This window comes from Puma concolor, chromosome D4 (genome assembly GCF_028749965.1).
Source record: "Puma concolor isolate L17-30 chromosome D4, mPumCon1.1.hap2, whole genome shotgun sequence".
In the NCBI taxonomy this organism is placed as follows: Eukaryota; Metazoa; Chordata; class Mammalia; order Carnivora; family Felidae; genus Puma; species Puma concolor.
The window spans coordinates 94684175-94711669 of record NC_141679.1 but is presented as its reverse complement, the minus strand read 5'-3'; the positions used below and the strand labels follow the sequence as shown (position 1 = coordinate 94711669).

The 27495-nt window shown below is 62.5% G+C and overlaps 1 protein-coding gene across 2 annotated transcripts; it reads right to left on the bottom strand.

The window, feature by feature from the left end:
- Positions 1–1462: 1462 nt before the first annotated feature.
- TRAF2 (TNF receptor associated factor 2) lies at positions 1463–23769 on the bottom strand. 2 transcript variants are annotated; one of them, XM_086684560.1, is made up of 11 exons: positions 23657–23769; positions 15451–15660; positions 14533–14611; positions 14200–14298; positions 9322–9483; positions 8245–8319; positions 6709–6783; positions 4966–5313; positions 4304–4481; positions 2738–2886; positions 1463–2170 (listed from the first exon to the last, which is right to left on the bottom strand). In XM_086684560.1, exons 2-11 carry the CDS (start codon positions 15636–15638, stop codon positions 1952–1954), a joined length of 1572 nt encoding a protein of 523 aa, XP_086540686.1. In that variant the 5' UTR covers positions 15639–15660; positions 23657–23769; the 3' UTR covers positions 1463–1951. The 2 variants fall into 2 exon arrangements, with proteins under 2 accessions (XP_086540686.1, XP_086540687.1); XM_086684561.1 differs by having other exon boundaries at positions 4304–4475.
- Between the last annotated feature and the right edge of the window lie 3726 nt (positions 23770–27495).

The following is a 27495-nucleotide window of genomic DNA, read 5'->3' as shown; positions in this document are numbered from 1 at the left end:
GCCGTTCACTTCTCCCTCACCCTGTTCCTGTGGGCAAAAACCTTTCCAATCCTCTCGCCTTACAGTTCTGGTTTGAGGAAAAGGAAGGAAACTCACTAATGCACTTGATCGAACCCAGCCGGCCTAACAGAAAATGAAACGTATGTACACACCCCATAAACAAATTCCCGAGTAAAGCCCAACGTGTTGAAGACGAAGCTTTAAAAACCATCACAAAAAATACCCGAACGTTTCCTTGGGAAGACAGGACTTCTTGAATAAGCTGGTCAGAAGCACAGTTCACCAAGGAAATTCTACACCTTTGGTTCCCGTCGCAAACACGCTCCTGACACGGTTAACAACCGGCCTCCGGGAGCATCGGGCACTCTCGCCAACCGGCAGGAAGATGAGACCGACAGCCCAGTGGACAAGCAGACAAGGGCAGGCGATGCTCTGCGTTCTGCAGGAGCAGAGTAGGCGCGGCCCGCGGCCCACAGGCCTCTTGCCCAGACAGCCTGCGCACCTCAGGGAGCCCGGCACCGGGGGGGTGGGGGGGGGGTGGGGTCGGGCCGTGGACGCGGGCGGCCTGCCGGGGAGCTTGGGGGCAGCGGGGGCAAGCGGGGGGGCTCACACGGCGAAGACGGCGCTGAGGTCTCGGTTGTGAGAAAACAAAAGACACAAACTCGTGAGGACGCCGCTCCGGAGAGCTCAGCGGGAAGGGCCTCGGAGGACGTCAGCTTCTCCGCCACGTTTCGACACCACCGCGCTCGAGGCGGGACGTGTGCACTTCTGTGTCCTCGGAGGTGGCCGCAGGGGCCGGTTTCTTTCCTCTTGGCGCTCGTGTCTCGTCACTTCTCAGGGACGTCAGGGGGAGTCCGACACGTCACATGTTCTCTACAGAGGCCCCCGGGGCAGCCCCCAGCCTGGCCCTCTGGAACCACCCGGGTGCACACAGCCAGCGGCCAGGACCCCGAGTCTGCCCTAGCGCTGCATCCCGTGGGGCCGAGGCCCCCGCTCGAGCTGAGATTCGGGTCTGCGGTTGGGGGCTGGCACCACTGGCTGCCGACTGGAGGAAACACCTGGTTCTGGAGGAGACCCGGTTCCGGGGAGGCAACACAGCTGGTCGGATCCCCAAATGCAAAAGCTACTGGCCGTTCTTCCACGACCAGAGGTCCCTGCGGGGAGGGGAGGGGAGGGGTGGGGCCACATGCGGACCTGCTCTCAAGGCAGCCCCCGGGGAGGCCTGAGGGAGGAGGAGCCGGCCAGCAAAGAAGATTCCAGAAAGGAGAACGGCTGGCTTCCGCAAGGCCTGCAGGAACAAGCATGGAGTGTCAGGGAACCCACGTAACTGCTCAGGGACTTGGTGACGCAGGAAGGGACAGGGCACTTGTAGGGAAGGGACCGAGGGACGGCAGAGAGCCAGGAGGCCCCTGTGAGGGTCAATGCCACCGAGGCCAGAGGCAAACGGATACCACTCACCACAGAGATTTAACAGTTTAATAACGACTCCTCCACAGCCCGACGGGGCAGCTACCGCACCACGTCTCACAGCAGGGCCCAACGGGCACCCCACGCTTGCCCCGGGGGCGGCCGACTGGAGGCCCTGAGGACACAGAGCGCCCTCCCTGCCCGCTGGCCTGCACAGCAGGACCTCTCCTCAGAGCAGCGGCCAGGCCTGAGCGCGTCCCTTCTCTCTGGGGGCCAAAGGGCAGGACAAGGTGCCGGCCCACCTTGCCCGCTCCGCTCGCTCCGCCCCGAGCACCTACACGGACAGCCCTCGGAGGGACCGACGGGCCTGCAGCCCACCCCACGCAGCCCGGGCTGAGCGGCCTCTCCCAGGAGGCGGCCCCGTCCCGGTGGGCCACGAAGGCGGCAGGCGCCCACCCGCAGCGAGGCTCAGGCCCAGCGTGCTGGCTCCTCACCGAGCCGCCGGGCCCAGCTGCTCCTGACCCCTGACCCTGGGGAGAGGCGGCTAGAGCCCCGTCAGGTCCACAATGGCCTTGATGAAGATGGCGTCATCGCGCACGTAGGAATTCTTGGCCTCCATCTTGGAAACGGGGCAGAAGAGGGGGCAGCCGCTCGCGATGTTCATGTCACTGACTGGCCTCTGGAAGGAGGACGAGGTCACGTCGGGTCTAAAGGCGTCGATCACATGCTCCCGGTTGTTCTGGTCAAGCAGCATTAAGGTCACCTGGGGGAGAGCGCCCCGCGGAGGGACAACGCTGAGTCACGGCCCCCCCGCTCCACGGCTACCGGGTGTCAACCCCACCTGGGTGATCTGCGCTCCGGCACTTTCTGTGACCAACCCCTGGGACCCAAGGCTACAGTTCGGGCTACGTGGAGCTGCATCGTGGTGCCTTTTCTTACGTTCACGTGGCAAACGTTTCCTTACCAGAGGGCTCACAGAATACCTGCCGCCCTCCCCGAGGAACAGCACTTTTCAGACGCGCTGCCTCCACCAGGAAGACCACGGGGCTGGCCCGGCACTGGCACCTCCAATCCCTCAGCCCAACTATGACACAAGAGCCTCAGGTGCGGCCTCCAGCCGTGGCCCTTCCTCTGAAACCAGCCCCGAGGCGGCATCTGCAACCGCTGGCCCTAAGTGGCCGGAAGCCCCGGGGCCGACTGGGTGGCGCCCCAGCTCCACTGCAGCGACAGAGCCACGTGGAGGCCCTGGGCCCAGGAGCCTGAGGGCCCATCCTGACAGCCTGCCGCCCACTGGGGTCCCCAGAGCAGCTGCTGGGACAGCCTCGCATACCTTTTGGTTGAAGGGCCACCGCAGGAGGGCGTCGTTGGGGCCCTTCATCACCACAAAGAAGAGAGACAGGTGCGTCCCGCGCCCGGTGCCATCTCCGTTCAGGTAGATGCGCAGACACATCTTGTAGCCGTACCTGCTCGTGTAGAAGGCTGCAGGGGGGACGGGAGGGAGCGTCAGTGAAGCCAGGCCGAGGGCTCGTGCTCCCCGCAAGGAACAGAAACGCAGGGACAACACCCAGGTTGGGGGCACGTACTTCTCCTCTAAGGACGCAGTTAGTTCCTAGCGAGAACAAACGCCCAAAAGAAAAATAGGTGATTAGAAAAAGTGTTTTTAGGGGCGCCTGGGTGGCTCAGCTGGTCGAGCGTCCAAGTCTTAATTTCAGCTCAGGTCATGATCTCACAGTTCGCGCACAGATCTGAGCCCCGCGTCAGACTCGCTGCTCTCAGCACAGAGTCCACTTCAGAGCCTCTGTCCGCCCTCCCGACTCTGTTTCTCCCCCACTCACACCTGCTCTCAAAAGTAAACATTAAAAAACAGCATTTCTAAAAACCTTAAATGTAACCCCAAAACAGAACCAGCCGTGAAGTTTGGGGTGGGGGGGGCTTGGCTCTGGTCAAAAGGCCGTGGTCAGACCTGAGCCGGGGCCTGGAAAGGGCACAGTGGGGGAGACCCTGGGACAAGCCAGAGGCGACATTCCCAATATCCAGCATGGCGCCCAGAGACACGCAGGAGCCCAGACACGGCACGAGGCCGGGCACCCCCAGGAGCGGCCCTCACGGCCTTCCTGCCCGTGGCCCCGGAAACCACCCTCCCTCGGCTCCCCGGACACCAGCCCGCTCCGGCTGTGCAGCTCTGCCTGAGCACAGACGAGCGTCTCCCGGGGGCGTGTCACAGGGCCACCCCAGCTGGAGCTCACGCTCCGTTCTCTATCAGGTTCCGCCAGAGCTGGACCCGGAGGAAAGCTGATCGGCAGGCCCGCTCCCACTCCCGAGGAAACGCGCTAGCAAAAGGGGCTGCCTGCTCGCATCCAGTGCAGAGGGGCCGGCCTCCCGAACACGCCGCTCCCCACGCGGCAGTCGCCTGTCCCAGCCAGGAAGACAGAGCGTGAGCGTCCGGTTCCACACAGGGGATGGCACGGTCGCGGGTGGGCCTGCCTGCGGCCCTGTACCCGCCAGCAGGAGAGGCGCCCCGCCCCTGCCCCCGCTCGCCCGGGCTCCGAACACATAACCACGGCAGCAACTTCACCGAAGTAAACGGTAAAGGGCGCCCGTGGGGTGGGGGGCCGGGCTCGGCAGGAAGGGCCCTGGGCCGCACGTGGCCCTGGCAGAGCAAGGGAGCCCGCCGCGTGGACGAGCGCCCCCTTCTCCCCAGCGGTGCCTTCCAGGGAACACCCCTGCGAGTACCCGCCCGAAGTTCCGTGCGTGAGGGGACTCCCGGCCCAGGCGGCCACCCGCCCACCCCGCGTCCTCCCGCGGAGGCGCTGCCGGCACAGCGGGGGCCTCCAGCCCGAGGGTGCGCGAGTAGCTCGGACACCAGCAGCTCTGAGGACAAGTTCCAGAACGGCACCTGGAGAGAAGATGGCGGGCGTGCGGCCAGCCACAGCTTCCTGGCGCTTCCTGGCGAAATCCGAGATCTTCCAGATAAACACGCCGTCGAAGGTGGACGCCTCCATCTCGTGGACCTTCTGCTCCAGCTCGGCCATGGCCAGGTCCTTCAGGCCGATGCTCCTCTCCAGCTGCTGCACCTGGGGGCGCAGGGGGCCCCGTGAGGGTGCCGGCGGGAGGGGCTGCGGGCCTCAGAGGCCACCTTGCATTTCGCAGGACGGCGCTTAGGGAAGTGCCCCCGTGCCCACCTTTCCACCGACTTCGAGCAGGACGGCTTCTCCCAGTGCCCGGGGCTTGACTGGGCTCAGCTCGTAGGGGAGCTCCGTCCCCTCAACACCCCCAACCCCACCTGCGCCCGAGACTCGAGAGCTCAGTGTCAGGAAACGCACTTGTGGAAGCCACAGGCCCGAGAGAAGGGGCCACCTCCCAGAGGCCTCCAGCACCCCCACGTCAGGCCCATCGGGGCACACGGCTCCGAGAGGGACTCCGGCTCAGACACAGAAGCGGAGAAGCAGGAGGAGCGTCGAGCTAGAACTCAAGGTGCCATCCCTGAAATCCCAGCTCCGAGGCCCCGTGATGCCCCGAGGCCCGCCCAGACTAGCCCTGGGGGCCCCGGGCCCAGACCTTGTTACTCAGGGCCTCGATCCTGTCCTGGTCCAGTCGGTGCTGCCGGCCACAGGCCTCAGCGGTCATGGCGACCCTCTCCACCTCCCGGTTCAGGACGCAGACGATGTTCTCGAAGGTGGCCGTCTTCCTCTCCAGGGCCTCACACCGCTGCCGGAGCTCCGCGGCCTTGGGGAGCTCGGCCTCGGGGTGCAGCGTGCCGGCTTCCCAGCCCCCGACCTCGCCTTGGCCCAGGAAGCGGCCATCGGCCCCCGACGGGTGCCTGGCCTCCAGGAGGCCGCCCAGCAGCATGGCCAGGTGCTCCCGGAGCCACTGGGCCTCGTGCTGCTGCTGCTTCTCACTCTCCACCTGCAGAGGGAAGACGGGGAGGCTCACGGCGCCGCACCGGCACTCGGCTCGGAGCCAGAGCCCCGTGGATGTGCCGCAAGGTGCGGCGACGCCACCGCGTCATTCACTTGCCGGCACGTCACCCGTCGCTGGTATCACTGTCTTTCCAAAATCCAAACCTTCCTGGTGACTCGTCTGCTTTTATGTGAAGTAACAGGAAAGAAGACACAGTTTAAAACTGCCCGAGGTGGAGGGTGGGGGGGACCAGTAAAGCGAAGCTTCTTCAAATCCTCTTTATCGTACGGTTCTGACCCGGCAGCCAATTTCTCCTGAGACTTCACGACAAATTTAAAAAAGTTAAACGCTCCCGAAACACCAAACGAAGGAAAAAACAGAGGCCCCGTGAGGCACAGCGCCCAGGGCGCAGCTCCCCAGCGGGGCTCTGACGGGACGCCCCTGCCAATCCGGAGGGGCGTGTGTGAGGCCTCAGGTCAGGATGAGGTCAACAGGCTCGAGACGACACGCGCCCTCAGCGGCAATCGCACTCAGGCCGCGGTGGGCTCTGGCCGCTGGAAGGACGGTGGCTGCGGCACCCGGGGCCAGGCCTGGCCTCGGGCGGCACCCAGGGCGGGGGGCCCAGGGCCTGCATGGGAACGGACCGCCACCACGTCACCAAACAATGAGCAATGGTGGGAGGGGACACCAGACACCGGGTGTCAAGGCACCAGGTGACAGCACAGCCGGGGCTACCACCCCTGGAAGTTTCTGAGGAACAGAGCACCGGCCGTTCCCCAGGCCCTCAGAGAGCCCCTTGGGGGACAGACGGTCAGGGAAAACGGTAGAGGCCAAGTGGACAGAGAACCGCCCAGGCCTGAGAGAGCTGCACGGAAGCTGACAGGTCAAGGTCCTGAGGCGGGAACGGGTCAGTGTGCCCAAGGACGGCCAAGCCAGTGACTGGTGCAGAGACGTCAGAGGCAGCCAGGGCCACACAGGCCACGGAAGTAGGGGAGGCAGGTGGGTCCAGGACCTGTGTGCAGGCAGCACGGATCTCTGGCTGCCCTGGATGTGAGGCCGGTGACACGAGGTGCTCTTTTTGGGAAGGGCAGGGGGGTGGGCACATGTCACAGTGTGCGGCCGAGGCCAGAAACGCCCACCAGACACCAGGGAGGTACAAGGCCCTGGGCATTTTCAGCAGAGGGACGCGAGCCCTGACTGAGGCTGGGACACCTGACGGCCGAGCAGGTGGACAAGGCAGCAGAAACGGGAGGGAAACCAGGAGGCCAGTCTGAAGGCTCGGCAGATCCGGCATTCGGGGAGAGGGCACGCGGCACGCTTCTGCAGGCTCCGCCCACTCACGAGGATCGACGGGCACCCGCCCAGCCCCCAGCGGACGCACCCAGGGCCCACGGGACTCACCATCTCGGGGCAGCCGACAGCACGGAACCTGCACGGGACTCGGCATCTGCCACATGCCCGGACGTGGTCCTGGAACTGGGAGGACGGACGCCATCGGTGCCCTTACTCTCTCCTCCCTGCCACCGCCCCCTCCCCGGACCCCACCCCCACCGGCCCGGCCCCTGCGGTCTCAGGCTGAACACGGCCCACAACCCACCACAGGTGTGCAAGTACACGCGCACGCACACGTGGCCACGTGGCCTGTGCGTGTCAACGAAGGGAGGTGGGTGCAGGCCAAGGGCTTCAGAACACACGCAGACGCCCAGTCTCGTGCTCGGGCCTCTGCACCCCAGTCTCTCCACCACAGCTCGTAGGACACGTTGTGTCGAGGGCCCCCGGGCCCTTGGGAGCGAGGAGGGGCCGGCCTGACCGGGGGTCAGACGCCCACGACGGACCAGCGCGGTGCTGGCACATGACGACGCCGACAGGCGCGGAACCCAGAGAGCCCGGCCGTGCACACGCCGGGCACTGACACGGGCGGCACGTTCCGCCAGCAAAGACCAGGGCGGAGGGGGGCGCTCGTAAGTGGGCAAGGGCGAGCAGTCCCTCTGCCTCCATCTGCCAGGACCATGGAAGAGAGAGACCGTCAGAGCTACGAATGCCAGACAAAAATAAATGAAACGTTAAACTAAGAAAAAGGACAGGGGACCGTGGCCCAAACCACTGCTGACACTTAGGGCGTCAAGCACAGAGAAAAGGAGCACGGAGTCTCCCCCCGTTGCAAGAGGCGGGCGGGAGTCCCGATGTTCCCGGTCAGGGATGAGGGCCAGCCCGGAGCGAACAGCTCCCAGCCTGGCGCACGCCGGGAGAGAGGGGAAATGGAAGTCCCGAGATCCCTGTCTGCCGCCACCGCGGGGGTCTGTCACGGTGCCTGTGGGCGGGGCCTGCGCTCGGCCAGTCAGCACACTCTCCCCGGTTTCCACTAGGCACCCGCACGACCGGTTTACAAAACTCGAAGCCCACTCCGTCTGTAAAGGGCGATCTCAGACTAGAAAGCCGAGGCGGACGGCAGCTCAGCACCGAGGCGGCCTCCCGGGGCCACCAGAGCAGAGGCGTGCGCGTGAGTCCCAGAAACGAGGCCGCCAGCGTGGTCCACGACCGACACTGTGAAAGCAGCCGTAGGCCGGGGCGGCACACGTAAGCCACCAGGCCGAGGGGATCCGGCACCGAGATGCTCCGCGGCAAGAGGGCTGAGATCACGTGGAATCAGGCAAAAATCCAAACTGGAAGCGTCAGTATGAACCCGCAGTACGTTCTCTCTTTACAGGGAGCTCGGAGCCTGCCCCCAGCCCTGCAGGGTTCTGGATGCAGGTGAGCGTGTGCGCAGGGGTGAGACTGAGCGGCGGCCGGGATCTCAGGCGTGTGCGACTTCTCCCGGGCCGGGTCACTTCCATCGTGGGAAGCGTAACAGAACAGCGGCCCACGGGCCACCACTGAGCACGGGGCACGACGCGCACGCCCCCGCCCCGTCGTCACAGACGCCAGGAAACCACTTACTTTCTCGCGGGAGATCTTCTTCTTGCCACAGCCGTCACAGGTCAGGGGGAACTTGGGGCAGACTTCGTGGTGCGCCTGAAAGACAGCGGTCAGGAGCCGGGGCGTGTGTGAGGTCACCCTTGCCACCTCGTGGCCTCGTTCCGGGGTCGTGGCTCCCGAGACCCCTGACGGGGCAGCTCCCACAGGCACTCGCAAGTGTCACTTGGGAGGGTCAGAGCAGAACCCCCTCTTCTCCATCTGGCAGCTCGGGGCCACATGAGGACAAGCCGTCCACGGCGACCAGGGCAGAGCACCGCTGCTGGTCACCCGAACTGAAACCAGGCCACTGAGGAGCAAGGCCGTGGGACGTTGAGACCCTGGCCCTGTGAGCGGCCAGATGCCCCGCGAGTGGACGCACTCGGGCCTCTGGACCGGATGGTCTATAGAACGGGGGTCTGAGGGGCACAGCAAGGACAGACGTGCAGCCCAGCTTCTTCAAGGAACAGCGGCAAAAAAAAAAAAAAAAAAAAACAAACAAACAAGCAGCCCCGCAGAGCACAATTAAAGAGACCTTGCAGACACATCATCAAGATGCAGCGTGGGGACCGTCTGGACCCCGATCCCGACAAATCAGATGTCGGGAGACACGGGCACCAAGTGAGCCGGGGATGGCGGGGAGTCGCCGCTGAGACCCGGAAGGGACGGTGGCATGTGCGGCGGTCTAAGAGCAAACGTGCTCAGAAACACATTGTCAAAGCTTCCAGAAGACACGACACAAAGCCTGGGACCCCCCTAGCAAGCGGGGGGAGCCACGTGGTGCCAGGCGCGTGGGGACACGGGCACGCTCCAGGGAGGGTGGCCCAGGCCTGGCGCTGCGGCTCCCTCCGTGTGAGTTTTTCTAAAATAAAACGGGTTTTTAAAACCACTCGGCTCTGCCTTCAGATCCGCCCGAGTTCCCACCAGGCACCTTCCACCCAGCTGGCTGCGAGCGACGGACTGGTGGGACGCGGCGGAAACGCCACAGCGGCCGCGACAGCGGGCCGGCAGGCTCAGCGTTGCGGCTCGAGGAGCTAGGGGAGCCCTGCCGGACGCCCTCACCTTCAGGTCGGCCCAGCAGCAGGGCGCCCGGCAGTGCCTGCAGCTGAGGCTCCTCTCCGGGCACTCTTGTTCCGAGTGCCGCTCCTTCTCCCCGAGGCGAACCAGGCCTCTGCACGCCGGGCACTCGGTCAGCATGAACGGGCAGTGTCCTTCGTGGCAGCTCTGGCAACAAAGGGAGCACGGCGTCAACAGGGCACGCGGCGGACACGGTGCGCACACAGCCGGCCGTCCCGGCTGAGGCTCCGCTCAGGCTCCGACGCCAGGCGCCGGGCCCCGTCCCGAAGCCACGGGCACCGGGCACTCATCCGCTCCGACGCCCGTGCTCCAGGTGAGACCGGAAAGGGGAGGGCGGGGGACTCCACGCTAGCTGGCTGCACCCCACCCACGTGACACCCCAGGGACATCCCACCCCGTCGAGGCTCCAGACTGACATTCAGGGACAACAGGATCACTGGCCAGAGAGTGAGAAGGGCCACGGAGCCCAGGCCGAGGCGGAGGGCCGGGAGGGCGGAGGGACGAAGCCGGCCTGCTGGGTGCAGGGCGGCCAGGCCCGGAGTGGGGCAGGTTCTCGGTGGACAGGAGGCACAGGAGCGATGAGGGCTGATGTGCTGGGAGGACGGACCACAGCGGCCAGACCGAGCAGAAGAGGACGGGGAGCCCACCCGCTCATCCCACGCCCGCGCTGACAGCCCACAGGCAGTGGGCCTGGGGAGGGCACGTGCCGACCCAGGGAGGCAGGGCCCGGCCAGGGGTCCCCCAGCGCGTAGGAGGAAGGTGCAGTGAGGAGGGCGGGATGTGCTGTCTCCCGACTGGAGCCACAGAGCCACGAGCAGGGGAGAGCAGGGGAGAGCAGGGGAGAGCAGGGGAGAGTCGAAACCGGTTGGAACCCGGCTGAACCTCAGCTGGAGGACGATGCTGTGGGAGGGGCTTGGGGCAGAGAAGCCGGTGGGTGGGGGGAAGATGGGAGAGGCAGGAGTGCCCCCAGGGCGCCGGTCCCTGACCAGCCTGGCACTCCGTGCGGGCGTGGCGCGAAGTTCCCAGCAAGGGGAACAGCAGAGGGGAGCCGGGTGGAGAGACCTCTAGGTTTGTTTGCCGTCCTTTTTATTGTGTCAAAACACACACGACACAAATTTATCATCTTAACTGCTTTTAAGGGCATCGAGCACATTCACATTGTTGTGCGTCCGTCCCCAGAACGTATTCATCTTCCCAGACTGGACTCTGTCCTGTGACACACGGCCCCTCCCCTCCCCTCCCCTCCCCCGCCCCCGCGGATCCGCCGCCTCCAGGGCCTCCGGTAAGCGTCCACTCCTACAGAACGTGTCCCCTGGGCTACTCTCAGCACGGTGCTAAGTTGTAGGTAGGACACACGAGGCCCCATCAGGGACAACGTGGGGCCTGCCGGACAGGGAGGCAGAGGTGGCTGAGAGAGGAAAGTTCTGGACCAGCTAGAGCAGAAGCAGGCTCAGCCACTCCAGCGAGGTTCAGGCTGGGCAGCTTGGGGCTGCGATGCCCGAGGGGCGTGGTCTTTGGGGTTTCCCTGCAGAATCCCGGTTGTGGGGTACCTGAGGGGAGCAGGGGAGCCTCCGACCTGCTCTTCCCGACTGGGGAACAGGGTGGTCGTGTCTCCATCCCGCGCCAGGGGCCTGGCTGTTGGCGCCAAAGCCCAGCGTGTACAGGGCAGAAGCCACGGGTGAGCCCCGGGGAGGCGGAACGCGTGTGGTGTCCTTCCCGCACGGCATGGAAACTTTGGATGTCACGTCCGGTGGCGCCCACGCCTCCTCGCGGACCCCACGTCACCAGTCTCCCGGGGCAGGCACCCCTGCCCTCTGACTTCTCACGGGGACACATACAGACCAGATGCTACATTCCCGGCCAGCCTCCCTGGTGACCCCACGGCAGCCCGACGGAGCACCCCATATGCTGCTAGGTGAGGTCCCAGCCTGTCTAAAGAACACGTCGGGGACTGCCCGGCTGCACAAAGCCCGGGTCCTCACAGCCTGCGCCCGGCCTCCCTGAAGCGCCCCCATAGCCCCTGGGCTCCTCCGCTGCCTGCCCACAGCTGCTCGAAGGCTCCCGGCTGGGCACACGGCCCGGTCCCCCACCATCCATCCGCACTTGCCGCAGGGTGCCTGGGGCGCTGGCAGGTGGATGTCACATACCCCACCACGATCCAACAACCACACCAGGTACACCATAAACACTCGAAATGAACCAAGGACAAGTCTCAGAAATGATCACGGCTCAGAGTGGAAAAGATACAGCGGCCACAGCTGAGGTGCTTGGATTTCATTAAAGGAGTGTTAACACATAACATGGGAGTCCCCAAGGGAAGCACAGAGCAAGCGGGCACCCCCGGGAGGGCTGAGGGCATGCAGCCCCCTGCTGACGGCCGCCCCTGGGCCCGGCTGACGGTGGAGGCCTGAGTTCATCATCCCAGGGCCTCTGTGGAGCAGGCACTCAGCACCACCACCCTCGAGGAATCAGAGGGACCACCTTCACGTCCACTCAGGGAGAAGCACACGCCTTGGAGAAATCAGCCTTTATTCAACCAGAATTCAAACTAAGTGTCTCGGTGAAAAGAGCTGTGCTGACTCTGAATTCACAGGGATGTGCGGGACATCAAGCAGGCTTGACTCGGTCTCACCTTTCAACTGTGACCACTAGTCACCCCTGTCCCCCATCCCGCCTTCAGCGGAGAGCTTCCCCCCTGCCAGCCGGCCCCTCCTCTGCCTCCAGCCGCAGGCTCCTGCACCCGCCCCCAGAGAAACGGCCCTGGGGCTGTGCACACGGGCACCTCTGGCACCTGGCAGGCGCCCCACTAACATCTTTGAACTGGAGTTTTAAATTATTGGGTTCTTAGAAAATACCAGGTGTTATTGCAAAGGAAAAACATATTCGGAGGCTAACCGGGACTCTCCGAACAGCTCAGCCACAGCGCCAGCATTTCACAACACCACTGGTCCCAGCCCCGCAAAGGGCAGCGAGCTGGCTCAGAGAGGAGGGCGGTGTGCACAGAGGCCTTGATCTCACCCAGGCCCGTGACGTTCACAGCCAGGGACAGGGTTTACCAAAGGCCAGGCCCAGTGTCCCAGAGCAGCGCCCGCCCTCCCACATGACCGAACCCACCCTCTCAGGGACTTTCCGGGGCTCTCCGGGCCAGCCAGGGACTTTCCAGCCTGCATGCCTGCAGGGCCGTGGCCGAGCCCACAGGCTGGCTGCGGTCCCTGGCCCTCAGCCGGAGGCCCACGAAGCCACCGCCCACCCACACCGCGGGCCTGGAGGCAGCAGAAACCGGCCTTCCAGACCGGGAGGTGGGGGGGGGGGGGGGGAGGTATTCCACCTGTCCCCAGGGGGTCTCTGGGTCCCTGCAGAAGAAAGCACAGCCCACTGTGCCTACTTCCTGGGCCCACCAGCCCCCAGAGCCTGCTCGGGCTTCCCACCCTCCCGGGAGAGACCCCAAATCCCAGGGCCTGCTGTCGGGACAGCCCCGGGCAGTAACGGCTGCAGGCCTGTGGTGCTGAGCAGGGCCGCCCCGCTGTGCGGGTACGGCCGGGAGCCTCTGGGTCTCACTCCCAGGAAGGCAGCAGTGAGGGCGCAGGGAGCCGAGAGCTGCTCCACTCGAGGCCCCAGGCGCCTGCTGGATGGACAGCACGTCTCACCTTCCCCACCAGAGGCTCCTCCCTGGGCACGGCCAAGCCGCTCCCCTGGAAACACGCGGCTGAGAGCCCGAAGACCAAAAAGGCTAGTGGGTCAAGAGAACGAGGGAAGGACGGCACACAGGCCGGGAGCCCGGGTCCCAGTTTCAGACCCGATGGGCCCTCCCTCGCCGTCACGACTCAGTGCCCAGGGCCCACCCCACGCTGGGGCTGTCCCGGGGCCCGGGGCAGGCCTAGCTCCCGAGCCTGAGCCTAGGAGAGCCAGGCTTCCGTACCCACAGCCTCTCCAGCCTCGCCTACGGGGCTGCCCATCTGAGAGCCCCACCTGCCGCTCCGTGCCAGTCCCAACCTCTTGTCCTGGCAGCGGCCGGGCCGCCTCTTGCCTCTCTGGGTTGCGCTGTTTCAGGGCTGTCACGGGAGTGGATGGCCACAGGACCGGTCCCCTAAGTTGGGCTCCTCTCACTGAACGGAGTACCCTCAACGTCTGTTCATACGTGTCACCATTTTGTTCCCTCCCTTTTACGGCTGAATCCTATTCCGTGGTGTGGACTGACCGTGTCTCGTCTGTCCCACCGTCAGTTGGCGGACGCTCGGCTGCCATGACATTTGTGCACGAGTAAGCGGGCTGCGCCAGTTAAGAGGACGGCCGAGCGAGCAAGCGAGCTGTGGACGCTGCACGAGGATGGGCAGGTCCGGTCACACAGAGGCCCCGCTGTACCAACGCAGGGACGCACGCTAGCCTTGCCTGGCTGGGACAGGCCACGGCAAGATGGGAACAGCAGCCACCGCCCTGTCACTGGCCAGATGCCTTTCTGTGATCGCAGATCGAACGTGGCTACTCCTGCAATGTCCAACGTCTAGACAGTTTGAGAAAAGAAAGCCCTAGTCTGAAGACTCACGGAAAAATCCCACCGAGCAAGAAAACTACTTTCCTGCACGTTCAGCCCCACAGAGCCAGCACAAGGTCCTAGCGCACCCGGCCGCCTCGCTGCCACCCGCCACAGCCCTGCACAGCTGAGGACACCGGGCCCGGTCAGGTGCAAGCCCCACCCGAGGCCACAGTCCCCAGGCCCCTGGGTCCACACGCGGGTCGTCAGCAGCCGCCGCCTCCTCTGCAGACGTCAGCCAGGCTTGCAGCCGGCAGGCTCACCGAGGGCTCTGCGGGCTGCTTTGGGGATGCGGTCCAGGCTCGAGGCCGAGCCGGTGCGGGGGCCCCTACCTCATACTCTTTAAGGGTCCCCTTCCAGGTGCAGCCGTCGCTGGGACACACAGCCGGCAGGCTCTCCACCTCCCTGCGCGCAGCGTTGTCCGGGAACGCCTGAGGAGAGCATTCCTAGGTTAGGCCTCCACCCGCTGCCCCCTGCCTGCCCGGCCGCCAGCCTTCCAGAACAAGGCCCAGCGGCAGACGCAGCAGCTCCAAGCTCTAGCGGCCACCGGGGCAGCGAGGGCGGGTCCTAGCTGCCAGAACGCCATGAGGCCATCGGTGTCACTAAAAGAAACATCGAAACGTTTTCTGTGTTTTGACGTTTTTTGCTTAAAGACTTTCACTTACCGAACCGCTTTCCAAAATAGAAATGCCCTCTTCGTATATGCCTTCGTGAACACAGGCGGCACAGTTCTGAGGCCCGGAGCTGGGGGGAGAAGCGAGGGGCCGGCCATCAAACCCGCTGCAAAGAGCAGAGAGCACTAGGCCGCCCGCCCAGCGCCACTCCTCGCCCCCATTCTGCACTTTCTAGACTGAGATGGAATCAGGGAGGAGCACGCGTCGACGTCCAATGTTTCAGACATTTAGGGGTGCCTGGGTGGCTCAGTGGGTTGTGTCCGACTTTGGCTCAGGTCACAATCTCACAGTTTGTGGCTTCGAGCCCCGCATCAGGCTCTGCGCTGACAGCTCGGAGCCTGGAGCCCGCTTCGGATTCTGGGTCTCCCTCTCTCTCTCTGCCCCTCCCCTGCTCATGCTGTCTCTCAAAAACAAACCTTAAGAAGGAAACAAATAAATAAAAACAAAATACTTAAAACCGGGGAGAGGATTCCAATCCTCTAACGGTGACCCTCCCGCTGTGAACAAAGGTGCTCTCTGGTGGCTCAGCCGGGCGCCCAGGCGTGAGGTGCTGGCTCCCTGGGCCCACCCACCGGCCCTCGACATGCCAGTGGCCCTCAGACCAGACTTCACAAGCTCCTGGGGACATGTGCCTCCAAGGCACACGCAACATGAACCCCAAGTGTGATTTTCAGCTGTCTTGTGCCCACATGACACGCACGGACACCCACGGAGCAGTGGCAGCAGACGGGCTCTCGTGGTGTTCGTTTCACTCCCTGTGTCCACGCTGCCCCGGCAACCCGCGACTCCTCCTCTTCGGTCGCTAACTTCACTTTCCGATCTGCAGTGCGCCTCTGCCTTCGGGGGGTGTCGCCGGGAGCACGGCCCAACCCGAGGCCAAACCTGCCCCCCGCCACCGGCCCCCAGTACCTCAGGATGCTGGTCAGGCAGTAGGAGCAGTAGCGGTGGCCGCACTGTGCCTGGAAGGGCCTGCGCAGGACGTTCCTGCAGGCCGAGCACAGGTACTTGTCCTCTGGCTTGGTCCCCAGCAGGGTCTTTGAGAAGCCGGGCTGCAACACGTCTAGGGAGCCGGGAGGGGTCACGCTGGCCGCAGCCATGGGAGCCGCGAACCGCCACGTCCTAAGGAAGAGCACAGAGCAGGAGAGGGTCACGCAGGGGCCTAAGAGCCGCCTCGACTGCAGAATAACCCCCCGCGGAAAATGGCCCTCGCCCGGCGGTGAGGGGTCGGGGTCGCCAAGCCGAACAGTGGTCTAGAATCGGAGAACCAGGATTTCAGCACCACGGGGAGCCCTGCAGACAATCTAGTCCCATCTCCCACCACAAACACGGAAATCGAGGCTCGGCCAGGGTGGCGCTCTGCCCACGCCGCACAGCTGCGCCAGCACGCCCACTCCAAAGCCCCCAGGCCAATAGGCCGTCCTCAAGGTCACCTGGCCCGGCTCGCTGACCCGCGGACAGAGCGAGTGCCGGCATCCGGGGAGGCCACCTTCTGGCTGCACAGCCATCGGCAGCCCTTATCCTCGTGCCTTCCTGTCTCCCCCAGACCTCCTACAGATCAGCCTGGCGGGCAGGAAATTCTGACCTGCCTGTGCTCGGGCCCTAGGCAGCCCCCAGGACGCGGCCACCCCACGCGTCGGCCTCTCCAACGTCACCCCTGACAGCAGGCACGCAGCCTGCCGGGCACCACCGCTCTGCTCCCTGGCCACCATCACCAGGGTGCCCCCTCTAGAGAGCTGCCCGCTGTTGTGCACCAGGCCTTGCCAAGGCTCCCAGGACACACGAGCTGGACAGGGGAGAGGCTCCCACAGTGTTCTGACCCCTTGCGTGGGACGCACAGATCAACAACCAGCATCTCAAAAAACCAGAGGGAACCGTACCTGCTAACCCTCCAAGCTGGACAAGTACCCAGGTGCCACCTGAACACGCAGCACTTTGACCTCAGAGCCACCCTGGCCCGTTTGCAGTCGCTCCAAAGAGCTTTCTTCCCCAAACGCCCCTGGAAACACACCCCCGTGTCTTCTCATGGATGTGCGTGGGGAACACGCCAACTTTCGAACCAGGATGTTCTGAAATGACACCTCTTTCCAACGTTCGTGGGGCCGTCTTCCCTGTCCTAAGCTGGTGTGACACCACAGGAAGCAGCAACAGACGGTGTGCCCCTGCCTCCCATCTGCCGGGCACAGCCACTTTCAACCAAGGCTTCTGGACTCGTAGTCAGCGAGGCCTCGCTTGGGCCGCGTGCCAGAGCACACAGGCATTTACTCCTCCAACCACAGGACATATGAGGTGTCGTGCCCGAGGCCACTTGGCAGGAGGCCACGGCGCCCTCTCACTGGTCCACACACTCTCAGCACGTGTGGGTGTGTCTGGGCCCCTGCCCCATCCATCTGTCCCTCTGACAAGCGGGGGAGTTCACTCTCTCGAGCCCGACGGCACACAGAAGCGCTACGAGGCGCCACTTACTAAAGCCTTTCGGTAGACACCGACAGTGCAGGCCAGGGCAGCCGAGGAGGGAGGACCCCTCAGCCCACGCCTCTCAAGGCCACGTCCGGATGTGCTACACAGAAGCACTACCAAGAGCGAAGGGCTTGTGAAAGTCCACTTACTCTCACGAGGTGATTTCACGAGCCATCAACGACGTACAAATCAATGCTCTAAACTATGTTAGCGGGGGCGCCCCTGGGTGGCTCAGTCGGTTAAGCGTCTGACTTCCGCTCAGGTCATGATCTCGCGGTTCGTGGGTTCGGGCCCCGCGTCGGGCTCTGTGCCGAAGGCTCGGAGCCTGGAGCCTGCTTCGGATTCTAGGTCTCCCTCTCTCTCTGCCCCTCCCCCGCTCTCTCTCTCTCTCTCTCTCTCTCTCTCTCTCTCACACACACACACACACACACACTCACTCACTCTTTCTCTCTCAAAAATAAACACTAAAAAATTTTTAAAAATCACTGGTAAAAAAAAAAAAGCCACACTTTAGATCTCTACTCTGTATTTATTACCTTAAATGAAATCCAACATCAAAAGTAAAGGAGTGTAAGCACACGACTGTGTTACACGGGGGCAGAGGAGACTAAAGTAAGAAACCAACAGCCCCGTGACAGTATGAGGATTACGGTGATGCTTTCTTTTGAAAACCTCACTGAGCAGCCTTCCCTACAGTCTGTGAGACAGAGCTTTATTCTGGCACCGACATTCTGTCTTCTCGAAACCAGACCCGGCTTCTTGGCCGACTGATCACACCTTCTTTGGCAGGTCCCACTGCCCTAGCCCATCAGCTTATGCTCCCATTAGACGTACAAGACCCACACGGGTGGTCTCTTTCTGGCCTTGACCTCTGTCAGCTCTGGCCAGGCCTCAATGACCACGCGAACACAGCCTGGTCAGCGGTCACTACTACCCGACACAGCTGGACGGCGGGGATCGGTATTTCTGTCCTAAATGCGGAGACAGGCCCTGGAGGACCCACGGATTCCACCCAGCGCCACAGCACCAGCCCCCGGGTCCCGCCGCGGCCCATGCCACGCCTGGGGAGTTCTCAGTGCTCACGACCTTAAACGTTGTGTTCAAATCTCGTTTATAATGCATTTTAACTTTTACAAACCACCACGAAAGACATCACAGAGACTCAAAAGCACTGCCCCAAAACGTAACGCTTTGAAGGCCATCAATACATCAAGTCCCGCCGCCGTGGCGGGCTGCCTGCCCCGACCACAGAAGAAAACTTCCCCATCCCCGCGCCTGGACTTCTGACTCCCTGGTGGCCTGCACATGTCCACCCATCTGGGCCTCCCCAGATGACCAGCGCAGTCAGCAGCCCCGACGCAGGCACGAAGGATGGTGGGCAGGGTGGCCACCGGAGAACAGGACTCGGGGCTCGTGGGCACCCCAACCCGGAACCTCAACATCCTGCTGGCCCTTTCAAGCTTCCCGCCTATTTCCCAAATACTGACTCTCTCGGGTAAGTTGCTCATAACCAGAGCAACTCCACTGGCAATGAACGTGTGAACGAGGACTCCCATGCAGTCTGCCCCGGATCTCACACTAACTGATTCCCCAAAAACAACCTCCAGTTAACTTCCGTACAACAGATTCACATTTTGTTAAAAGGGCATCTCTATCAGAGACGAGACAGTATTTACAGAATAGTTCCAGTTATGTGACGTTTGAGAACAGGCAAACCAGCCCACGACAACACAAGCTGGGAAGTGATGACGTCTGGCTGCACGAGCCTGTGGCACACGAGACGTCTGCTCTCCTTCCTGGTTCCTGGCACAGAGCTCCTAAAACCCCTGGGATTTCCAGAGCAACGGGGCCAAGGGAGCATCTTCTGTGACTCATAAGCCCCTTTCACGCCCGCCCCCTGTGAGGGAGGAGAGGGGCCGGAGACTGACCTAACCACCCATGACCAATAAGGCAATCGATCGTACTTTCATGAAGGAGCCCCTGTAACACCCGGACCAGGGAGGTTCAGAGCGCTCCCGGACTGGTGACCCGTCACCGTGCCGAGAGGCCGGCGCGCCGGAGGGCGTGGGGGCCTGGCAGCCCTGCCCCACACCTGCCCTGTGCATCTTCCCACCTGGCTCTGCACGGAATCAGTGTCTCCCTGAGTTCTGTGAGCCACTCTAGACTCAGTGAACCCAAGGAGAGGTCACAGGAATGCCACGTTTGGCGTCAGAAGCGCTGAGTATAGAAACGCAGACGTGCCGGAGAGGCCCGGGTACGCAGACGACCGCGCGCCGAGCTGTACCCTCAGGATCTGTATATTTTGCTGTACGTGCGCCTCAACTTCCAAAGAAAAAGATGGAGTTTCGGGAAGACTGGCTGGCTCACTCGAGGAGGTGCAACTCAATCTCGAGGTCGTGAGTTCGAGCCCCACACCGGGTGTAGAGACTACTTAAATAAATTCTAAAGATTAAGAAAAAGATGTAAATCTCTAATTACATATACCCGTACACGTTTATCCAAAATAACTCTGTCTCACGATACTAAAAATGGTAGAGCAGGGCGCCTGGGTGGCTCAGTCCACGAAGCACCCGACTTTGGCTCGGCTCATGATCTCACGGTCCGTGAGTTCGAGCCCCACACTGGGCTCTACGTCGTCAGCATGGATCCCGCTTCGGACCCTCTGGCCCCTCTCTGCCCCTCCCGGGCTCGCGCGCACTCACACGCTATTTCAAAAATAAATAAATAGTAAAAAAATTGTTGTTAATTGCAGAGAACCCGCAAGTCAGGTTCTGACAGGAAGAAGCCCCGAAAGAGAGGTGCATCTGGCACCGTGTGCTGCCCTGCCGTTTCCTCTGCTGCAGGTGGAGCTGGCGGCAGCCCCTTCACAAGCCCGGGGCCCGGCCTGGGTGCAGAGCACGGGGACACCTTCACGTGCGCCGACGCTCTAAACTAAGGCATTATGAGCAGACATTGCGGGTGGGTGAGTGTGTGTTTAATATTTACTTTTGAGAGAGAGAGAGAGAGAGACAGAGTGCGAGCAGGGGAGGGGCAGAGGGAGAGGGAGACACAGAATCCGAAGCAGGCTCTAGGCTCCCGGGTGTCAGGACAGAGCCCGACACGGGGCTCGAACTCATGAACAGTGAGTTTGTGACCTGAGCCACCCAGGCGATCCTACGTGTTTCTGGTCCTAGGTGCTGGCGCGCGCGAGCCTTCGTACCACCTAAATGTTGATCTTGAGTCTCTCTGACTAAAAACCAGGGCCCTCGGCAGGGACAAGGTGATCAGTCATGATGCAGCGACTGTCCCTTCGTTCCACCTGACCCAGCTGACCACCCCGCTCCCCTCCCCTCTCCCTGACCTCTGAGTGTGAGTGCCTGCACATCCGCAGCCCCCTGGAGAGCTGGGCCCCCCTTCGGTGGCTCCAGTGGAATCCTCAGAGACCACGGTCTCTCTCTCTCATCCACCGTCTCCAATGCATCAGTAGATCCACTGGCTCTACCCTCCACAGACCCCTGGAATCTGACCACATTGCTGCAGTCAGGCCTGGGCCACCATCCACTGTGTCCTGAGCCTCCACCCTTCCTCCACCCTGCCCGTCCCAGCATCTCTTTCTCAGCAAGGCCTTCCCTGTCACCTGTCACCGACACCGCACCGTGCTGGCCTCCTTGTGTGGGCCTGTCCCTCTGGAATGAAAGCTAAGCGCCAGGAGGCAGGGACTGGGAGGGCAGGAGGAGGGACCCAGGCCTGGGCACGGGGTGCAGGACTCCGGTACCCGTGAAGCCAGCCCTTCCTCCACACCACTCCAAAGTGGGGCACGCCGAGCCTGGAACCGGGATGAAGTGTCCCTTCAGAGTCATGCCCCTATTCTCCACCTACCCCCCGCCCGCTGAGTCCTCACCTCCCTAAACCACAACCAGGTCACCTGCTCCGCTGCCCACTGGGCCCCGCAGGGGACGCGGCCCCGATGCTGCTCCCACTCAGAGCTCGCACGTCGCAGCTCAGACCCCGGACGGCTTCCGCTGAGCCTGCCTCCTGCACCCTCCTCCCAGGCTCAGCACCCTCTGTGCAGGGGTGAGGCCCTGTGGCGGGACAGGGACATGTCCTCCCTGTGGACACAAGAACCAGGCCTTGAGAGTGGTCCTCACGCATCCCTACGAAGGAGCGGGCCCAGTGCAAGGAGAATGGCACACCGCCCACGGGCCTGGACTCCAGAACACGACGAAGATGTGCTCCCCGTTCTGGGCATCGTCTGCGGGGTGTGTGGGTAATTTCTTCCGGGTTTTCTTCTCTGGACCTTCCCGCCCTGGCCTCTGGGCATGTTCGTGATGTCCCGCGGTGGAAACCCACCTGGCAACTGCCCACCGCCAGAGAGGGACCCAGATGCGGCCCTCAAAACACAAAGTGAAAAGGCCTTTATCCTCCCAGAGAAAATGCGTTCTCCAGCGACCAGCGAGTGTGGCACATCCTGTGCTCTAGCACCCAGAGCATGACCAATACTGCAGGACGAACATGGTCCCCGAGTGACATTCGCATTTATTTCCCTGGGAAGTTTAGAAACCGCTCGAGAGAGAGAACCCCTGGCTGAAAGCCCCCTCCCCTTGGAGCCCCCTCCGAGGGAGCCAGCAAGGCTCTCTCCATCACATGGCACGGGCGTTTACAGCCTGCCGTCCCCCCTCCCAGGACACTGAGGCAGGTAACAGGATAGGACCACAGGATGCAGAGATCTGTGACACAACACAGCAGGGCACCGGAGGCACAGGACCAGCACAGAGGCCCGAGGTCACAGTGCATGCGTTTGGGGACTGCGGCCACGGGGATTGGGCTCTATTCTGAGAACCAGGTGTCCGGGGAGAGGGGAGAGATCTGCGTCTGCTCAGATGCGTGGAGACGCCATTTCTAGAAGCACTGGGGGGCTCTGTGGCTTCCAAAGGCTTTAAACAAATCAACTCTTAGCATTTTTGTTTTTTTAAGATTTTTGAGAGAGAGACACAGTGTGTGAGCAGGGGAGAGACAGAGACAGAGACAGAGGAGACACAGAATCCGAGGCAGGCTCCAGGCTCTGAGCTGTCAGCACAGAGCCTGACGCGGGGCTCGAACCCACGAACCGCGAGATCATGACCTGGACCGAAGTCGGACGCTCAACCGACTGAGCCACCCAGGCGCCCCTTGTTTCTTGATTCAAGCATTAGCGAATACCGTGGTGCGTAAATCACACTGCAATTAAGCTGTTCAAGAAAAATAAAACTCGAGCAACAATTTCGGGTTGACTGAGACCTGCACCTAAAACCAGCAACCGAGTCGACAGACGCCACTGCCCTCCAGATGCCCCCTCTGCTGAGAGCTGCTGCGCTGGCCCAGCACGCCCCCCCTGTGCTCTGCCCCACACTCGCTGGCTTGCTCGCTCGCTGGCGTGCACTCTCTCTCTCTCACACACACTCTCTCTGTCCCAGGCTCCTCCACGGACAGTTCCGAGCGGCCCCACTCCAGGATCTGGGCCTCACCTTCATCACGGGGACGCTCACCGGGCTCCTGCCCACACACGGGACACCCCACCTCTACTCACAGGCTGCAGAACGCGACAGTGCTGTCTGTGACTGGCACCCTAGTGTGACAGCTGATCTTTGAACGTAGGTCTGAACCGCTCGGATCCGCTTCTGCACAGACTGTTTACAGCCCGTTGCAGTAAACGTGCTTTCTCCTCCCTACGATTTTACCATCTTCCTCTAATGCACGCACGGTCAGAATCCGGCACACCACACACAAGGAGGTCTGGGGCAGCCGGCTCTTCGCACGATGGCCAGGGCTTCTGCCCAACCGCAGGCTGCTAGCTAAGTGAAGGCGGGAGTCACAGGCGTGCTCACTCCGCAGCACACGTCCGAAAACTGGAACGAGACAGCATTTAGTGTGGCCTCTGCACGATGACCCGAAAATTTGGGAAGCGTTCCCATTTCAAAAAAAAAGAAAGGAAGAAAAAAACGTTACACGCAGATTTTCAACTGCGCAGGGAGGGGGTTGGCGCCCCAACCCCCTTGTATGTTCAAGGGTCAAGTGTGAAGGCTCCGGAGCCACAGGAGGTGGGGGGGGCTGAGGACAGGGAACCGAGAGAGCAGGTGAGGAAGACAGGCGGCTGGAGACACTGATACCTCCGGGACAAGTCGCAGGGGCGAGGGCGCAACAGGGTGAGAAAAGGTGGACCCGCCTCTCGGAGGAAGAAGCGAGCACCAGGTAGGCGCAGGGGAGCCCACAGCTGGGGTCAAGGCAAGGGGTACGCGGCGCACAGGCCAGCAACCAAAGTTCAAGGCAGCCAGGCTGGTGGGTGGAACGCTGTGACCCCGGGTCGTGGCCCCCCGGCCGTGACCTCGCACAGTGGGGCCGGGGCGTTGCGGACCGCATGTCACCGCGTGGGGACCCCGCGCCACGGCCCGCGGCCGGAGCCGCCGTGGACGCCCGCGGGCGTTCGCGAACTTTCCTGCGCCGGCCCCGCTCCGACTTTCAGTTTCCGGCTGCCCGGCTCCGAAAAATCCCCTCAGGCCCGCGGGGCGGCGACCCTGCCGCCGGGGCCCTGACTCCCCGGAGCCGCCCGCCGCCGCCCTGGCCACCGCCGCCGCCCCCCGACCCCAACCCCCACCGCGACCCCCACCGCGACCCCAACCCCGACCCCACCAGCTGGACTCACCAACGGTCGCCGCGCGCCCGGAACTGCACGCCCGCCCAGCCGCCGCTGCCGCCGCCGCCGCCGCCGCCGCAGCCGCTGCGGACCCGCCCCCGAGCCCGCCTGACTGACTGACGCGGGGCCCTACCAGGAGCGCTCAGCCAGCCGCAGCTGGCTCCGATTGGCCAGTTATCTCCCCCCGCCCACCGCGTTGGCCCGCCCCCCTGACAGACTGACACGGGACCCAACCAGGAGCGCGCCGGAGCCGCAGCGGGCGCCGATTGGTCAGAGCCGCCGCTGCGTGGGTACTTAAGTAGAGCCCAGCCCAGGCTCTGTCCGAGCAGAGCAGGTGGGTGTCGGGCGTCGTGTCGTCGTCGTGCGGTGCGGGGCCGGCCTGCGCGAAGGTCTTCCGTGCTTCTAACGTCCTAAGAGCCTGGCCGATGCCCGCGAAGGGTCAGCCCGGGCCGCGGGCACGGCGGCGGCACCTCCCCCCTCCCCGGAGTCCTGCTCACAGCTGGGCCCCGGTTTGGGTCACAACTCTGAAAAAAAAACAAAAAAAAAAACAAAAAAAAAACACCCTGCTCACTTAAAGGAGTATGAAGGACATAAGGTCGGCTGTCGGGGTTGTGAAATGTTCTACAACCACATGGCGGCGATGGTTGCCCAACATTATGAATGTACAAATGCCACTGAATCGTACCCTTTAAAATGATTTCAATGGTGAATTTTATGTTGTGGGAATTTCACCAGCAAACAAAGCCAAAAACGGAGGGCCTCCTGACACATGGAAATGGGGAACACGCAGCATCTAGAAACAAGGCGGTGGCCTTAGCAGAAAAGGGGGGCAGCGCCGGGGGGAGGGGGATGACCTGAGGCCAGTCTGTTTCTTGATCTGCCAAAGGACAGCTGGGATAAAGCGGATTATCTCTCACCAAACACAGCTTTTGCCAAATATGTGACAAACATCTCGTTTTGTCTCATGCCAGGTGTTCAGAGGTGGCAACTGCTCACTCCATTTTGCAGAAAAAGAAATAGAGACTCAGAGAGGTGAGATTCCTTCCCCCAAGTCACACAGCACAGTCAGCACCCCCACTCTGAGGGGGTCATCTGAGCAATGGGAACAGTCCAAACCGAAAAACAGGCTGGCTTTGAAGTTACTCGATTTAAGTGCTCTACGCTCTGTGCGGTCTGGAGTCCCCTTTCTAAAACGCCACATCCTCGGATACGGCAGCAAGGCTGTCCTGCCTCTGATAGAGCTCGGATGGCGGCCGGGTTCCGTGAACCTCCGGGCTGAGTTTGCCACAGGCAACTCCCCGTCCAAACTACAGGTTCAGTGGAGGTTTCATTCGAGTCCCATCACCGTCACCTAGTGAGCTCCTCCTGGCGTCCGGGAGGCCAAGGCCGAGCTGTGTACCCATCAGCTGCCTGGCAGGAAATGGCTCTTGTTGTAAAGAGGAGGTTCACCTGCAGCGGTATACCCCCACCCCCTTCCTTAAGGGTAAGATCAGGAAGCTGTCCTAATCGGCTACTTTCTGTAGCAGGTTCCGGAGACTGTCAGACCTCACTCTTGCAGGATCGGGGACAGCACAGAAGCCTGAGAGAGGCCCCAGAGTCCAGGAGAGACTTCCCCGGCCAAGCTCTTGCCTCCTGGGCAGGCAACCCCCTGCAGACCTTGGTGCCCAAAGGGCTGAGCAATCTTAAAGTACCTGCCAGTGGTTTTAGCCTGAAGGTGCTTTTAGACTTGGCTGTTTCCAAGGATTTTCACACACACATTTTTAAAACCTTGGATTCTGATGAAAGCAGGCCTTTGGGGCTTGCAACGCTAAGAACAGGGGGAGGAAGCCCCGGCCCAGCCCCGACTGGGAAGTGGCCGACCCGCCCCCACCGGCCCGCTCGGTCTGGGGACACCTCAGTCCCGGCTTGCTGGAAAGGGGTGAGTCACTTTGGTCGTCGGGCGGCTCAGGGGATTCCCACTCAGGTTCCTTCCTGCCAAAAAGAAAGCAAAACTCCACCCGAGGCAGCCACAGTGGGAGGGCCCAGGGAGGGCCCGGGACAGCCCCAAGCAGCCCCAGGAAGGCCCGCACCATGCTCGCCCTGCTCCTTGAAGGCTGGGGTCTGGGAGGCCGCAGAAGGCCACCGTCATGGACCTCAGCGCCCCCCAGAGAGAGGCATGGGCCGGCCGCAGATTGGGGTTCGTGCTGCGGTGTGAACACTGGCTGCTCCGGGGCAGGAGGGTCCATCGGCTGCCAGTGAGTCTCTGGACTCCCGCACTCACTCCACTCGATGGCCCGAGCTCCAGAGGGCAGGCAGCCCCTCTGTTCTCCTTTCCCACGGGGTCATCTGTGCCCAGGGACACCTCTGAATGCGGCACCTCCTCTCCCAACAGGCTGCTCCTCTCAGAGGCCTCATGTCCTTTACTCGGGCTTGTGCGCGTGGAGCCTGAGGCAGGAGGGCTGACCCAGGCCCCCGCTCGGGATCCGGACACGGGAGGTCCCTCCTGTGCCCAGCACTGTCCCCAGAGGAAAGGCCCCCCACTAAGAACGGGCTACCTTACCAAACCCAACCCAGTTTCTGTCCTGTCTCGTTTCTCAGACATGAGAAGGCTCCCCCTGGGCAGCAGCTTCCGAAAGACACCGGGTTTGCTCTCACTGTACCGTCATCTGACAGAACCTTTCTAGAAAGGCCGGCCGGGAGGGGCGCCCCCCGCCCCCCCCCCCCCCAACAAAGTGCACACCTGCCGCAGTCCCTCTCCCGGGGCAACCCCCTCAGAAAGGAGAAACGCACGGGTGGTGAGGCTCGTGCTAACTTGACAGCAGCAGGGCGGGGGCGTCCCAGAGCTGCAGAGAGGAGGAGGAGAAGCCGGCATCCTGAAGGGTCAGCCCAGGGCTGGCCCCCAGCAGTGACCCCGTGCCGAAGTCGCTCGTGGTGACCCACATGTGCAGAACACAGCGTCCTCTGGGAGCAGAGGCGGGCGACAGCTTCCACGCCCACCTCAATTCCCTGTAGACTTGGAAAGAGACGCAGAAAGTCGTAAGAGTGGTGAGGGGGGAAGAGGAGGGGACACGTTCACTCTACACCACCCCACGTTTTAAAACCCACCCGATGGGGCGCCTGGGTGGCGCAGTCGGTTAAGCGTCCGACTTCAGCCAGGTCACGATCTCGCGGTCCGTGAGTTCGAGCCCCGCGTCGGGCTCTGGGCTGACGGCTCAGAGCCTGGAGCCTGTTTCCGATTCTGTGTCTCCCTCTCTCTCTGCCCCTCCCCCGTTCATGCTCTGTCTCTCTCTGTCCCAAAAATAAATAAATGTTGAAAAAAAAATTTTAAAACCCACCCGATGATATTACCAGTTGAAAACCGTGTGTGTTTTAAGCAACAGAAGGTCACTTCAGAAGCTCTGGAAAACACAGAAAAGTACCACGGAGAAAACAAAGATCACCCCCCAATTCTCCCACCCGGAAGCACACTCCGCAGAGGTTCCCTACTCCGTTTAGCACCCACCTCCCTCCAGCCAACCTCAGAACAGAAATGCCACACCACACCCCAGAGCCAAAGGCCCAGGCCACAACCTCACGGGCAGAATTTAAAATGCCCAGTCTGGGCGCACCTGGCTGGTTCATCCAGGAGAGCATGCAACTCTTGATCTCAGGGTTGTGAGTTTGAGCATAGAGATTACCTTAAAACAAAAACCAAAAAACAAAAAACAGCCCAGGCTGCCCGGGGCATCTCTAGCCTCTGCTCACTGGGCAGGTCTAGCCCCAGGGCATTTGCACCAGCCAGGCCCTTACCGGGACCAGCTCCCTTCCTCTCCCAGGCACTTGGCAACCCCCTGAGCCCTCTGCAGGCCTTAGAAGGTCTCCAGATAGAG